The 16,819-nt window shown below is 42.5% G+C and overlaps 1 protein-coding gene across 1 annotated transcript in view; it reads right to left on the reverse strand.

Annotated features, from left to right (window-relative positions):
- SNAP91 (synaptosome associated protein 91) overlaps positions 1-16,819 on the reverse strand; it is a 1,173,930-nt gene that overhangs the window by 296,341 nt on the left and 860,770 nt on the right. Inside the window, exons 17-21 of the mRNA XM_069606330.1 lie at positions 12,175-12,282; positions 11,344-11,613; positions 11,065-11,142; positions 10,867-10,938; positions 10,238-10,321 (exon numbers count right to left, since the gene is read on the reverse strand). Coding sequence (XP_069462431.1) covers positions 10,238-10,321; positions 10,867-10,938; positions 11,065-11,142; positions 11,344-11,613; positions 12,175-12,282 — 612 coding nt within the window. The remainder of the gene's footprint in view (positions 1-10,237; positions 10,322-10,866; positions 10,939-11,064; positions 11,143-11,343; positions 11,614-12,174; positions 12,283-16,819) is intronic.

Consider the following 16,819-nt stretch of genomic DNA (forward strand, 5'->3'; position numbering starts at 1 on the left):
CCTGATCAGCCAATCATCTAGGTATGGGTAGATGTGAGTCCCCCCTACTGATATTTCCTGCCACACCACCATTAGCTTGTTGAAAACCCTGGGGCGGAGGTGAGCCAAATGGCAGAACCAAAAACTGAAAATGAGAACTTCCTGTGCTTGTGATGAATAGGCACATGAAATTAAACATGCTGAAGGGCCAATGATACAATACAATCCGAAGAGCTGGAGGCCTAAAAAAATGGAGAAAGAGTAACCATTTTGAACTCGTCTTTCCTGAGGAACTTGTTCAAGTGTCTCAATTACAAAATGGGTCTCAATCCTCCGTATGCCTTGAGAATGAAAAAGTACAGGTAGCACCACCCCCGGTTCCTTTCCGCTACAGGTACCAGCTCAATGGCACCTTTCTCCAGCAGGATGGAAACCTCCTGCAGAAGGAACAGATCCGGAATCTTGAGGGAGTGGCTCATTCTGTATCACTCGCCTTTTGCTATGCCAGACTTTGTAGCTAATCTAAGTGAAATGATTTTCTCTACTCTTAAACCCAAATCTAAAGTGGTCTTGGATGGAGACCTCAATCTGGGTTTTCATGACTCTGACTCCCTGGAAAAAGCAACTATGATTGCATTGAAAAATCTGGACTTTATTCAACATGTCCTACAACCAACCCACTCTGGTGGTAGAATACTCGACTGGGTATTATCTCACAGAATGGAACTTGATAAGGTGGAAGTGAAACCATGTCCAGAGGACAGCTTATCTAAAAGCGCATAGGCTTACATGGGAAACAAAATTCCTCTTTTCATGTCCATGGTCAGATCACAATTTCATAATTTTTTTAAGTCCCCTGACCTCCACCCTAAAGAAATTCAAAAGATCACGGAGGAAAGTGCTCTGTTGCAGTCTTAGAAAACTCACTCCTGAGGCGCTAGCACCGCTCTTTGCCCCATACTTAAATAACCTGGCCCAGTATAAGTCAGCAGCTGACCTATCAGATGCTTACAGCAAGATGATGATCAAAGCTGTGAATAGCCTAGCTCCCCAGAAGCTAAGACCAGAGAAGATTACTCTATATAAAAGTTGCATTCATCGGAAATACAAAACCTAAAAGTCAAGAAAAAGAAGGCCTTGAGGAAGTGGCAAAAAACATTGTCTGCTAATGATAAGTCCAACTACAGTTGTGCAGCTAAAGAGCATAGGGAGGCTATTCGTACTGCAAAAAAGTGCTCCTATGAGAATGGGATTAAGACTGCGGCATCAGACACAAAGGTTTTTGTTTTAATTCATGAAAGAGGTTGAAGACACCTTCCACATTAACATCACAGTCATGAAAGACACTGACTCGTGCATTCAAATTGAAAAGGCCATGTCTAGTAAGATCTCTATGATCAAGGGGGACATCGAATCTAGGTTAGCTCAAGGGATCTTTTCTCCCGCTACTGTTCAGGTTCAGCACCGGCCAGCTCCACCTAAGCCTTTTTCTTTCTCAGAGGTGACTGAAGCTGAAGTACAGGGTATATTAATTAGGATCAAACCTACTAACTGCAGAAGTGATGTCTGCCCTGCTAAAATATTCAAAGCCTGCGCCCAACCGCTTGCCCCTCTGATCGGTAAATTTGTAAAAGCATCTTTCAGAGAAATGTCAGTCCCTTTAGATGTCAAGCAAGCATGGATTATGCCTCTTTTAAAGAAGCCTCATTGAACCCATGTATAGCAGAAAATTATCAACCGATCACCAACTCTCCTTTTCTGGACAAAATCGTGCATGAGCAGATACAGATGTTCCTAGTTACTAGGAACCGGGCCATAAACATTCAGGATTTCGGAGTGCGCATAGCACTGAGTCCACTGTGCTGGACCTTAAGAACAACATCGTACAATTCATGGATAAGGGTAAAACATCATTGCTGATGCTCCTAGATCTTACGGCGGCGTTTGACTTAGTGCATCATTCCATCTTGGCCAACAAACGTTTAGAAAGGGCCTCCTTCTCTAAGGAAGCAGTCAATTGGGTGCTCTCGTTCTTGTCAGATCGGACTGCCAAGGTTTTCCATGAGGATGCTGTGTCAGAAGGTGTTGCTTTGAATTGTGGTGTGCCACAGGGCTCGTGTCTATCCCCAACCCTATTTTCGTGCTCACCCTGTTTGACCAACTGGATGCCGAAGGCACCCATTATGCAAATTATACTGATGATACTCAGTGCCTTTTTCCCACTCTCAGGTGACTACACCAAGGACGCTGAGGTCATTAACGCTACATATAACCAAATACACCTCTGGATGCTGCATAATGGTCTAGCCCTAAACAACTCTAAAACAGAGATCATTATCCTGGGCATCGGTCCTAAGTTGCGCCACTTGGACACAGCCTATTCTTCCATCCAAATTGCTGACTGTCTTCTTCCAACTCTTAAGAAAATGAAAACCTTGGGAGTTTACTTTTGATCAAGAACTGTCAATGAGGGCTCATATCAGCTGGCTCGTGTCAAACTCTTCATAATACATCAAACTCCTGGCACAGATTAGACAGTTCATTGATATATCCAGCTGTGCCACGTTAGCCAGGGTAATTATTGGAAGCCGCTTGGACTACTGTGCCAGTGTCCTATTTGGGGTGGGGAAAACAGAAATAAACCACCCGCAAGTTGTTCAAAACAATGCAGTGAGGGTCGTGGTAGGTCACGTAGAACTGATCATGTGTCGGCAGCATGAAGATCACTGCACTGGCTGCCTATAGCAGAGAGTTATGTTTTGCACTCTGTGTACTGCACACTCTTGCTTGTATGGTAAGAGCACATCGTACCTGGTAGCACAGCTCAAATGGCTACAGGACAGACGCAGCCACAGATACAACAACACAGGCTTGTTCCAGATACCCAAGGCAAAACTGTCACAAGTAAAGGAGGGTTGTTTTCCATCCTCGACCCCACGCCTATGGAATGCCCTTCAACCTGACCTGAGGCTATGTCCTAGTCTCTCCAACTTCAAAAATCACCTGAAACCTTCCTATTTGAATGATAATGAATTTGTTGATGCTATAATCTTCTGCTAATGTCACTGCTTTACGTGTCTTGTTTTGTTTCGTCTTAGCGCTCTTATGACTCAGGGCTTCTGTCTTTCAGCACTATAGACATTTTTTTTATCTGGAGACCTTTTTAGGAAAGGGAGGCATTAATCTTGGGATACGGTTTGCAAAGCCCAAGCTATCCCATGCCATTCTTCAAAATGCTGAGTGAGTCTGCCCCCCCACAACAGCCCTGCAGACCAAGACATCAGAGGCTTTGGGGTAGCTGTGGAGGTGGCCGATGGCAAGGAGGCTGCTGCTGCTTGGGCGGTTGTTCCACCATGACCTCTTCCACCTTGAGGACATATTCTCTGGCCCCACTGGTTGGCCTGGCCCCTTGACCTTCCAAAAGAAGAGTAATAACAAAAGGATAGACCCCTCCATCCTTGGGGAGTCTGATGGGTTTGCTGTGGTTGTTTCATTGCTGTGCTAAGCGACTTTGCTGCCACTTTGGAAGACTGAAGTTTCACTAAGATCTCATCTGCTTTGCTTCCAAATAGATGGGAACTATCAAAAGGCATGTTCAACAATCTTGATTGAACATCAGGTGAAAAGACAGACTTTAGCAGCAATGCAAATCTGTGTGCAACAGTACTGACTGCCATAGCCCTGCTTACCCTGTCGGCAGAATCCAGACCAGACTGAAAAGACTCACACATGGCCTCCTTACCATCATTAATATTCAGGAAACCATCCCTTTCCTCCCCTTCTGGGATATGTTCAGCAGCCATAGCTATGATATCCCATAGCATAAAGGTAAATTTGGCCAGGGCACAAGTAGAGTTAATGGACTTCAAAGCCATACTTCTAGCAGAGAAAACTCTCTTCACCAATGTATCAAACTTATTGTCATCCATGTCAGGTGATATAGTCTGGAAGGCAGCAGCACTAGAATATGAGGTAACAGCCTGCACTCCCAAACCTTTGGAAGCAAGGTGTCTGGACAAAGAAATCTGGGTTCACACTTGGTTTATGTTTTCTAGTAAGGTTCTTACTCACTGCAGGGTTGGTAACTGGGGCTTCCCAATTGGCCATTACCCTACCCTTTAAGGCAGTGTGGAATGGCAAAATAGGATTCTTTTGAGGAACTTTATCCAATATATCAGTAAGGTCATCCTCCCGGTAAACCGTGGCAGGCCTTCCCCATCCCAGATATTCAGTGACTATTCATAAGAGACATGTAAGAGGTCTCTGAATGATCAGAGGAGTCTGATGTAGCGAACTCCGCCTCAGGAGAGGTATCAAGGCTGCTTGCATCTTTCAAAGAGTCTATAAAATGTTTCATCCTATATCTTTCTAAAATTAGAGCCCCAGGAATATTTAGAGTCCCATATTCGAGTCCAAAAGGAAGGGTGTCCTGGTCAGAAGGCTCATCCTCCACAAAAATTGAAAACATTGACAAAAGTCTCTCAGGGAGAGGTTTAAAAACATTCACTTGTTCCGTCAACGGCTTAGATGCCCAAGGCTTTGACATTGAAGAATGTGTCCCATGACTCAATGGAGTTTCCTCTTATCAGGATTTCGAATCTACTTGAGGGGTCAAAGGCTTTGAGCCCGGGCTAGAGGGAGCGCAAGTTGAAACCTTCTCAGACACCTTCTTTGCCTTACAAGGCGCGACAGGGCTATGGAACTTCTTCAACTCTTTGGAAGGGGCAGGTGAAGCCGCCTTCTCAAATATTTTTAACATGCAGTGGCAAAAATTCTTCCACTCGGTCTTAGAGGTTGATTTACCTGTACATTTAACTTTATGTTTGGGAGAGGTGTTGGAAGACGATGAGCTGGACCTATGATGACTTTTATTGGCCTTCTTTTGAGAAGCTGAGGAGTTGTGTGATCCACTTCGAGGCTTGGAGCGCTTCTGCGGTAGTGAGTGAATCACCTCTCGAGCTCCTTTCATCTGAAGATTTCCTCTTTGAAGGACAGGTCGATGGGGATTTGGAAAAGGGCCTACCCACAGCAAGTATCTGTTACGCTCACCTGACTCCCACGGAGGTGCTGGCCTGGTTCGCGCTGCTGTGACCTCTTCTAAGGTGATGCGCAGGGTTCGGAAGATGGACTGGACCGGGCCCCCAAATCTGGCTTGTCTGGCTCGCAGAAGTATCCTTCTGTAGGCGAAAATAGGGGATTAACTGTCTGCGGGGTAATGCAATCGGCCTCCCACTTTCCCCTCTCACCCTCCTTGAAACCCTTCTGTGATTTCTCGTAGCGTCTCACCTTTGGGTCTGGAAGGACGAGCTCTCCATCCTGCTTCTGATGCAGGGGCGCGTTGGTATCCAGTTACTTCACTGGATTTTCGATTGGTGAGAACCAAACTTGCTTGGCTTCCAGGTAAGTTTTTTGATAAGAGGTTCCCCTAGTGTCCATGCATTAATGTACTAATGCTAGTGTCTTTTTCCCCATAAGGGCCGGGGTACGGAATGCCGGGGAACAGGCACCGACCCGAGATGAGAGGTGAAATCCTTGTAGAAATCAGGTAAGTCTTTAATGAGCGTTTTTTGGTAATGTCTTTTCATTCGCTCATTAACGCTGATGTCTTTTTCCCCTTCGGGGCCTGGGTCTGGAACTGCCAGGATGCGGCGCGGACCCGAAATGGAGGGAATGAATCAAAAGGTAAGTCTTAACATGGAGATTTAGCTTTCCTTATTCCCTTTTCTCTCTCACCTTTAGTTCTGGTCTTTTTCTCCCTAGGCGCTGGGGCGCGACTGCGAATCCGGATGATCGCTGCTGAACATGTAAAGGTGAGTGGAATGCGGCGCTGCAGCGATCGACGCGATGAGCTTTTAAATTAAAGTCTTCCTTTTCAGGATTGTCGGCGAGATGTCTCCGGGATGCGGATTTAGCAGGTAAGGACTTTTCCTTCTTCTGTTCTCTTCTTCTCTTCCTTTGCAGGTGATCCAGGATGCTGGCAGGCATGGCAGAAGTCAGGATGCAGGAGCAGACACAGTGAGCGTCCAGCTGCTAGATGCAGAACAACGCGAAGCACGTGTGGCTGTTCGGGTGGGGTTTAAATAGCCTTGGAAGAAGTTCCAGGTATGTATCCTTCCTCCAATCAGATCAGGTATGTATCCTTCCCCGACCACGCCCGGATGGTAAATTAGTCCCACAGGTAAAGTAGTTCCTTTCAGGCCTCAAGGAGGCCGGGATCCTGCAGCATGGTCTGCATCAGGTAAGTGCACCCAAGCATTCCCATAATGAGCCTGGCACCATAGGCGCCAGGACACTGTCCAAAGGGCCCCTATATGGGGTTGCTGGGTCCTTCCTTGGGGACTGGATGTCCGCTTTCGGGGACGCCGGGCTTGAACCGGCTCCCCGGGAGCGGGCATCATGACAGTATCCCCTTCCTCTCTTTTAATGCCTTCCGTGTCAGGTGATAATAGGAACCGCAGTCTTGCGTCTTGTGAGCGATAACGAGTCACCAGAGGCAAATGAGGTGTGGGTCAGTGATAGGCATTTTGGCCCCACAATCCGTACACCTCTTAAAACTCATCTTCAGAATCGACGTGTCAAAAAATAACTGTCGTACATGATAATGAACCGATCCAATGCGAACTGTGCCATGGAAAAACAGAACTGAACGGACGCTTTGTGTGCTATATGTACAGTCTGTGACGTTATGCTTCAAGGCAGATGGAGGCCGTTGAGGGGCATCGAGCCAACGACGCATGCCGCCCTCTACTGAGAGAACTTTTCATTCTGAAGCAGCCGACACTGGAAGAAGATCTCAAAGATGAGGAATATGTGGGAGGACACAATCCATTAGAAATATAGTTCCTATGCTGATCTTCTCTGACACCCTCTTGGGGTTTTCCTCATGAACTCGTGTAGCTCATCCCAACTATTCATCGGTTTGGTACTCTCTTTACTGCTACGCTTATATCAAATTTCCTTGTGATATTGTCCCACAGTGTTTGCCTTGGCTGTGGGGTTCTCACATTCTTGAGATTCAACCTTTTATAGTTTTGGTATGACTTGATCCGTATTAGGTATCCCCCTCTCCTGGATTCTTTCTACTGGGTTTCTTGACTTACTATTCAGTTCAATTGGCAGTTTCATTTCACATCCCTCATTATACATTTGGATGGGATGCTTTCCCCACTATTCAACCCTGCGATCAGGTGGCTGTTTCCCTCCTTCCTAAGGTATTCGGTTCCACCTTTCATCAGTTTTCCACTCATCCTTGTTCATTACGTTCTTTACTCATTCCTCATACATCCAGTCACTTTGGTTTACTGCTCGAACACTGCCCTCATGGCTTTCATATGTTCTTCTCCTCACAATTGGGTCCCCCAGTGGCCTCCCGCTTCTCCCGGTCACCCCTTCACCTGCATTTATCCAGGGTGACATTGGGGATGCTTAGCACTTGCACAGGGAACCTGCTTTGCTTTATCCCTTCTCAGTCCCGACCTTCTTGAACTTCCTGTTCCTGGAAGGCATTCCCACATATGCAGATATGATGATTGGCCTAGACCTAGAGAGTTCCTCATGGGAATGAGAGTCCTTCTCCCCTAAAGCGGTGTCACTCCCATTGAGGTTCCACTTGTCCAGACCCCTTGGGAGGGTCTTGTGGAGCGGGCTCACCTCCCTACCCTCAAAGGGGGTAGCTCCACCCTGGGGAGAAGGGACAAATACCTTTGATTCATCACACTACCCAAGGGAGGAATCTGTGGTGAAGCACTGGGAAAGTTCCTGATAAAAAGACCGAGGGTTTCTGAGACACTAAACACGCTTGACTAGCAAATTCTCTATAATGTTTGGATTGGCTCAGTGAATAAGCATCAAACATTCTATGTCAACGCTAGACAATAATGCCAGATAGTTGCTTGTCAGTCCTCCATCCTGCTCGGCTGAGTCAAGCAAAGCATTCTCTGACCTGCTGCTCCATTCCACAGCCACTGACTGTCTCTCCAGTGCCCCCATTCACTCATTTGTGCCAGTCCATTGTCTATCACCCATACTGTCCTATGCTCTGCCAGGATTCTGAGTGTTCTGCCCAGACAAATCTGCAAACAGGAGTCGGAGTCTTACTTTTCTCTGCTGAATGATCATTTGCTGAAGGGGGCATTAGCAAGACAAAAAGAAAACGGGTACTACCTACCCAGAACAAAAACAAAAACTGTTCTCCTTGTAAACTATGCTGCTTCCACAGTTTACTGTCTTTTGTGAGCAATATAACCACTGCATAGGTTCCATAACACTGTTTTGACAATGTTCTTTGTATTTGTATTTATTTTTAATTTATAAAGCACAGTTGTCAAAGTGCTGTACATACAATATAAAAAGGTATAAACAATATATGCATCAGACAAAATATCAACCAAAAGCAAGGGAAGAAAGAGGGGAGATGGGTTTTAAGAGTAGTGCGAAAGAGAGAATAAGTGGGAATGACTCAAATGTCTAGAGGTAAGGCCTTCCGAAAAGCCTTGGGAGCAAGCAGACCAAAAGAACGGAAATAGGACTGAGCACAAAGGGGCCTAGGGACGGATAGAATAACCTGCGATTCAGAATGGAGAGAATGAGTAGGAACATACATAAAAAGCAATGGACAGATAACTCGGAGCAAGCCCATGGACACATTTAAAAGTGATACAGAGGAAACAGAATTGAAGATGAGCTTCGAAGGATAACCAATGAAGAGAAAGAAGGGCAGAAGAGATAGAAGAGCGAGAAGGAATACAGCAAAGAGTGGGAACAGCAGAGTTAGTGATAGAGCGCAAAGGGGCCAGATGGGAAGAGGGAAGACCAATAAAAAGACAGGAGCAATAGTCAAGACACTAGAAAACAAGTGAAGAGATCATCAGTTTAGTAGCATGAAAAGTGAGGAAAGAGCAAGCTTTTCTAATATTAAAAAGATGAAAATGTCAAGATTGTGCAGTGTTGGAGATATGTAAAGTGAAAGAAAGAGAAGATTGTGGGCTTAAAAGAAAAGAAGAAGAATAGGTGGAAACTGGTAGAGGAGGAGCAAAGGGGGGACAGTAGAGGCAGATAAAAATATAATTTCCATCTTATAGGTGTTAAGATGGAGAACGTGAGAGTTAATCCATGCTTGGATGGCAAGTAAACAACCAGAGATAGCAAAGAGCAGAGAATCAGAAAACGAGGAGAAGGAAATAAATAGTTGGGATTTGGCTGCACAAGAAGAAATGGAGTGCGGGGGGGTGTGGCAGGATTTAGACCCACCCAAGAAACAGAAAAAAGAGTGATCAGAGAGATAACACCTAAACCAGGACAGAGCAGTGCCAGAAAAAACAAGTGAATGTACAGTTGAAAGTAAAGTGCAGTGATCCACAATGTAAAAAGATACCAAGAGATCAAGAAGCATAAGAATAGAAGATAACTAAGTGTCTAATGGATAGCAAAGAATTAGAAACAGACACAAGCACCATTTGCGTAGAATGGAGCGTGTGGAAGCCAGATTGAGAAGAGGGAAGGAGTGTGTTATGGTCGAGATAGGATGAAACTTAAGTGTAAACTACGTGTTCTAAAATTTTAGACAAGTAGGGAAGAAGAAATAGGACGATAGAAGTTTCAGAAGTGTCCCGAGACGTAGGAAAATAGTGGCAACTTTGAAATAAGCAAGACAAATGGCAGAAGAGAGAGATTGATTAATGGAATTATATAAAATAGTAGACATGGGAAGAGCATAGTAGTGAGAGTAGAAGGAATAGGATCAAAAGCAGAGGCTGTAAGAGGAGCACGTGCAAGATAGCAGGCAGTCTCAGATTCAGACATAAGCGAGAATGAGGAGAAAGAAGAGAGTGACTCGAACAGTAATTGACGATGAACTGTTAGTAGATGCAGGTCGACCTTAGAAATGAAAAAGTAAGCAAAGTCAGAGGTGAGGGAGAAGAGGAAAGAGTAAGAGATAATGAGGATAAAAAAGACCGTTTTTTGCAGCAGAAAGCTTTTTGGCATCATTCAATTATGATATCTGCTCATGTGTCTTAAGAAAGCAAGTTTACTTTTTTTATTTAAAAAAGTGGTGTCTGACAGCTTAAATTTACAATGTCAACACATTCTGTAATAAATGCATCAATCAGATTTAATGAACGGCCCATGTGCCTCCTATATGCACACCATAATTTCCAGAGTCAAAGGTTTAACTTAAAAAGAAATATATACAGAGAAGGTTACTCAACTACTTGGGAGCAACAGGGTAAGTGTTAAGTGAAGATGGATTAATACTCACCACCAAATAGGTCAAGAACAGCTGAAGATTCCAATTTTGCTGGGGAAGCAGTGGGTACAGGAGAAGGTGCTACAAATGCGTCAACTGCAGTAAGCAGAGAAATTGTGAATGGTATCAGTATTGCCATTTTGTTTCATATTGAAAAGCTGGTTTTGCATTCTATCAACAAATGCAAGCACACAACTCAACACCACAAACACAGCAAACAAAAAATGCAAACAAAGCAAGCATACTGAATGAGATCACTGGTGGGGATTCATCATTTGTTCATAATATTCCTGATGAGAAAAGATTTCCAATCAATTAAGTTAAGACAGAGGCTTAGCCATCCATACATGGAATTCTATTTGATCAATATTTTGGGGAATGGCAATTTTCAGAAAATGATACACACCTCAAAACATTCAATTAAGGTGCTTTACATAATACTAATGGGCACTCTTTGGTTTCATAAGTTGAAATCTATTTCAGGGATAATTTGACCTGAGAACTAACATGTGCAAAAGAGAATTGGACCCATGTATTTAATTCTGGGCCTCTCACAAACTACTTAAATAAACCCATTTTAAGTTGCACAAATACAGAGAAGCTGGACAGACACTGACAGGACAGGTAAAAGAGGAACTCACCCGATAGTAGATCAGCAGTGAGGACACTCTCAGGCAAAGGAGAAACCCCACGTGGAGAGGATGGAAAAGCATCTTCCAAAAAGTAAAAAGCAAATCATTGGCAAATAAGATCAATTTCTAGCAAGGCAATGCAGCATATGAATAGAGAACAAGCCAAACAAACAAGGCACTATTGTAAAAAGGGTCATATTTTGTTACCTGAATCAAGCAAGTCTATATGAGGTGCAGGCTCAGACTTCGGAGCTGTGGGTGCATCAGATACAGACTCAAACAAATCTGCAATATGACCAACGTTAAGTTTGTCATTCATAATTAGTCTCTGCAACAGCATCAACTTTTGAGAATTTAAATAGTTGACCATTTAGACTCCAACACCACTATGAGGAGCAGGCACATGCAATTGTAAAGGTGGTTAACATTAATTTGACAAGCCCGATTTGAATTCAGCTAAGTTAAAGTTATGCAAAATAGATTTACCACCAAATATATCTAGAGCAGGAGCAGTGGTGGAGGAAGTGGTAGTGGAGGCAGATGTGGTGACGGTTGTGGTAGCGGCGGCAGCAGTAGTAGCAGTGGTAGCTGCAGCAGGAAGAGGAGGAGGAGGAGGTGAAGGAGTAGTTGCAAGAGCCGGAGAGGCTGTACTAGTTGTAGGGGTAACTACAGGAACACTGGTCTCTGTTGGCTTCATAGCAAAAAGGTCCAGCTCAGAAGCAGCCTCTGCACTACCTTCAGATGGGGCAAATGGGTCTTGTAGAAAGGAAAGTAAAGCATATACAGGATCAGTAAGGAAGAAACTCAGTAACCTCTTTCACAACTATGGGCAATATACACTGTACAGCTGAACAATATGTACGTTTATCCCGCCAATGTAACATACATAACGCAGCTCTGCAGAAACTTATCCAAACTGAGGATTTAAAGATAAGGCAATGATTTCGAATGGCCTAAAGTAGGAGGCCCAATGCTTTAAGGTGTACAGTATCTACTGAAAAACAAGTTTAAATCAATCTATTTGCTCCCAAGTAGAATTATCTCAGCAAAGGTATACACATCAGTAAACAAATAAACTATTATGCATTCATTTCTGCAACAACCGTAACACAATATATCATGGCATAAAACAATAAGGAAAAATGGTCCTTCCTCATTACGCTTGATTATTCAACATACAACACCAATTACACTCAATTTATATTAATGAAAACTACCAATAACAGTAAAAGAAACTGAGAATTATGGTTGTCAAAAAGCTTGTCAAACTAGGCCTACAAGAAAAACACCACAACTACCCATAAACATAAAACCCACCATTTCCTGAGCATGCATCAAGAGCTGCCGCGACAGGGACTGGGGTGACTGGTGCTGCGGCCCCTTCAGGTGCTGTAGGGGCTTCACCAGGAGAAGCTGCAAAGGCATCTAGAGTGCAGTTTTTAAAACAGAAATCAAAAGAGTAAGTAGTAAAATAGAGAATGAATCAATTTAAATTGCTCGTCCTTATACAACGTTACCTTTTGACATTTTCTCAAGAAATTATGCAAATTAGAATTAACCAGATTAATTTTACACCCATTTAAATTTGAAAAATGCACATTTTGGGTGTGAAAAGGTAAGTGTTCCAATTGTATAAGGAGAGTAAAAAAGCATGTTTATGTTGCATCACCAATAAAATGCAAAGAGTCTGACAGAATTGTGTACAGGGCACATGGCAAACAAAAGGTGTAAACTCTCATTATCCGTTACATATATAGAATATATGTACTGCAATGATTGTTTAATATTGCACATGTTGGACTAGCATGTACCAGATGCTTCAAATGATCGATCTTTCAAAGTAACTAATTGAATACATCTTATGACTGTATTATAAGGAATACTCATTTGAGTTGCCACCTTACGTTACATATACTTATCAGCGCCGGCAAAGTATTATTTGATGTTTTACTAACTGGACAGGATGAAACTATGCAAAATAAAACTAAAAGATTTGAGCAACGGCGGATACAATGATACCTTAACTGACAACACAATAAGCAATGCTTCTCATCCACCCAAGGGTTTACAGGAATGCTAATGGACGCAAGCACAAGAAAAGATTCTGGTGTCAATTTTCCCCAAACAGTGAAGAATTATTAACAAGGTTGAATTTATATGTCATAACTTTTTAGGAGATTGACCAATGATGGCTTTGTTCGCATCTCAGACTAGAACCTTCAAAGCCACAACTGCATAGCAGATGCACATTCTTTATGTGGTTCAAATATTAAGAGGCCGTGAAGATTTGAAGTACTGAATTTAAAAAAAAGTGCACACCACTGTCCTATAAAGTATGCTGTTCCAACGTATTTAGCTTAAAAACTAATCTTTCTTCATTTAATATTGAGATAACCGAAAAATCAAATTCAAAATGCAGTTTTGAACTGCATAGTAAATCATCCTGTTCGGTAAGTAAGAGTAGAACAGAACCTCACCTGCATCCATTTTGAAGATTTTTGCCAAAAAGTACACATAGTGGACTAGTGATAAAGGGTTTCACATTTTGGTAGTTTGATGATCATTCTAAATATTAGATTTGCAGACCCAACATATAACCGCTTGTTGATGTGGATAACAGAAAAACGCAGTGTTTTTCAGAAATGACTTTTGCAATAATGATCTTGCAAATAGCTGACAAATAATTGTTTCATGCTGCAGCACAAGAACGATCTAAAGTTCTAAAAGCACGTAACAAAAGTTGCTTTGAACAAATTATAAACCGGCAGCCTTTTGAAACAGTTTATGATTTAACTGATAACACAGTGAGAAATTAGAAAATTCATTGGCAATTCACATAACGACAGAAAGATTACATTTTTAGTGGGAAAAGGGGATGGGGCAATTTTGTGTGTGTGTGTATTCCTGTGGAATTGGAAAGCACAAATTAGGAGACACTAAGTAACTGCTTAATGGCAAAATGTTCCTTGACAATAGCAAGCGTCCTCCCATTTTACACACTGTTTTCTACTTTTGAGACCCAGGAATACGGAGACTTACTTAAAATCTTAAAAAAGGAGACAGAAGACATTTGCTGGTGTTAACAGCTAAAGGGTCGCATTCACAAATAAGTTAACAGAAGAATTCAGCCTTAATCTTAATTTAGAGGTGTGAGGGCTATTCTATTCACCAAAGAAGTGACTGACATGCACATGACTTCCTAGGTGTAACAGCGGACTTTACCACAAAACATTGTATACGGAGCATTAGTATGCTTACTGCTGATTTATTTGCTGGTTAGGCAGTACGCTGAATAGGCTCAGCTAAATTCGAATTTACTAGCACTTAATTTTTATCCGGTTTTTAAAAATTGTATTAGGCACCATTTTAAATTTCTTGGGGAAAATTGTTTTAAAATTGTTATTAATTGCAAAATTAGCATTTATTGAAAGCGCAGGCTTTGGTAAAGGGCTGGTGCAATTGTGATCACTATAACTTGCTTAGTCCACGTATTGCGTTGGTGAAACAACAAGTTCCATCTCTTCTGTGGTTTTCTGTCCCTCATTTATTCCTTGCCAGGTGCGTCAGGGTCCAGCAAGTCTGCACAAGTTGCATAGGACGCACAGCTGATTGCTGAACCCTGTTCAACTTGGGAGTGTCAAGTCTTCAATTCCTTCTGGTAAGGTCATGGGAGCAAAAGGCGATGGACTCAGGCCTCACCCACCCTGCTAAATCTTTTGCTACTTAACACCAGATCATTACCAAAAGCATGTAGATGAGGTGCGCAAATATAATTGACAACCAAGTAGAAATGACATGGCTATCTGAGTCCCATGGCCCCACGATAGAACAAGATTTCCCCGCCAGGTTATGTCTTCTTTGGGAAGAAGCGATCTGGAAGTATTCGGGGTGGTGTAGCCATCATATGTAAGAGTGATTTAGGGATGTATGAGGTCACTATAGAACAGAGGTCTTCAAACGGAGGGGTGCGCGAGCCCAGCATGAAATGTAAAAAAAAAAAAAAAAAAAAAACACATTTTAATTTTATTTTTTAAATGGAGGAAATGGGCAGGGCCGCTGCACATGGTCGGACTGGAGCATAAAACCGTCTTAAGCACCAATGAAAAAGTGGCCCGCAGTTGCAAATGAATTTTCATTCCTTTAGTCAAAACCTGTTTGAATAGTACCCAAAGGGGGGGGAGTTGCTAAAATGTAAGCAAATTATGATATTTAAATAATATTTATTAAGCAACAATGGTCAAAACTACTAGCTGCATAGTGAAGTAACTCCTCACACTGGCCCACATTGGCCAAAAAAGTGGCCCATTTTGACTGGCCCACACTAGAATTTTTGGTACAGGCATTGCCCTATTGCCCTATAGGCCAGTCTGAACCTGGTGACTCATCCATAATGGGCAAGGGTGAAGGTTGTCAAGTCCTACATACTAAAATCACTTTGAACCATCATAATAGCCTTCATTTCCATTTTGGTGTATAGGCCTATGTCCAAAATGCCTCTTTTTAATGATCATATTATCCAGATTCACACTCCTTTACAAAAATTGAACTGCTCTACAATTCTGCTTGGCGATTTAAATCGTTGGAAGGACGATCTTAGGGGCAAATCAGCCATTGACTTAGAATGCCAACTAAACAATACGGACATCTGTGTACATAACTCAGAACCAACACATATAAAAAAGTCATTCTCTAGATTGGTTAGCAACTAAAAATATGAGGGTTATTGATGTTTTTAAGGCTTCATGAATATGGTACTATCATTCATGTATCTCCTGTAAGATGGAAATTCTTACACCTTAACAGCGTAAACATGGCGTTTGCGTAGGATTTGTAGCAGAAATTTAAAGAAAGTCACCTCTTGTAAGCTTGCCAGTTGCATGACTGAACTCAGGGCACAGACAACTGACCAGGAATCTCCAGGTTGAGAGTTTTGATTCATCTTCCTACCTTCTTAAGTAGATTGCCCCTCTCACATACAAAATTGTTAGAGATAGTCAAAATCACCAGGACTGGTTCACCTCTGAACTCACTTTGTTAAAACAGTTGGGAAAAGTCAAGCTGAGCGGAGCTGGCAAAAAGATAAATCAGTGTCTAATAAAGACACCTGGAAACAGATTCTGAAACATTATAAACATAAGCTCTTAGAGACCAACAAAAATTGTTTTTAACGCGCAAATCATTGGAGCTGGAAATTAAACGAAATAATTGTTTAAGCTGTTCAAAAGCTGGGAGAAACCAAATGCTCTGAGATCATGTGTCCCTTCCGGGGAGATTGTTCCCGGGTACAGGAAGCTTTTGCAAACAAAACTGTTTTAGCACAAGCTAAGATCAGTTCGGATCAGGCTTCTCAGATCCAGCCGAGACCTTCCACAGTTGTCAAGTCAGAGTGTGTCAATTCTCTGACCCTTTTTAGTTTTAGTTTGGTATCTATGCTGGATATCGTGGGGTTATTAAAGGATATGCATTTAACAAGTTGTCCTGTAGACCTCCTTCCCATCAAGATCATTCTGGCAAACAAGGAGATATTTGCACCCTTTCTTAGTAGATTTATATATGCTTCTTTCACGCTGGGGGTTATACTGTGTAGCCTTAAGCAGGTTTTAGTGACCCCCTATTTTGAAAACACCACGTCTAGATCCTAAAGATCCTTCTAATCTTAGGCCGATCACAAACAATATATTTTTCTTGAAAATTATTGACAAAATGGCTACTTCCCAGCTGCAGCAATTTATGGATAATAAGGGTGTCCACCATGAAAAAAGAGTCTGGTTTCTGTAGGAATTATGGAACAGAAAGTGACCTTATGGATTTGCGTACCCATATTTTGGGTGCACTGGAAAAGTGTGTCGGGCTGCTGATTTTATTGGATCAACAGCCTTCGACCTACTTGATCATAAACAGCTGTTGAGGGCTTTGGCCTCCACTGGGCATTGTTCTGGATGGACTCATTCCTCTCTGGTCG

This window comes from Ambystoma mexicanum, chromosome 4p (genome assembly GCF_040938575.1).
Source record: "Ambystoma mexicanum isolate Mex_15411 chromosome 4p, UKY_AmexF1_1, whole genome shotgun sequence".
Taxonomy (NCBI): Eukaryota; Metazoa; Chordata; class Amphibia; order Caudata; family Ambystomatidae; genus Ambystoma; species Ambystoma mexicanum.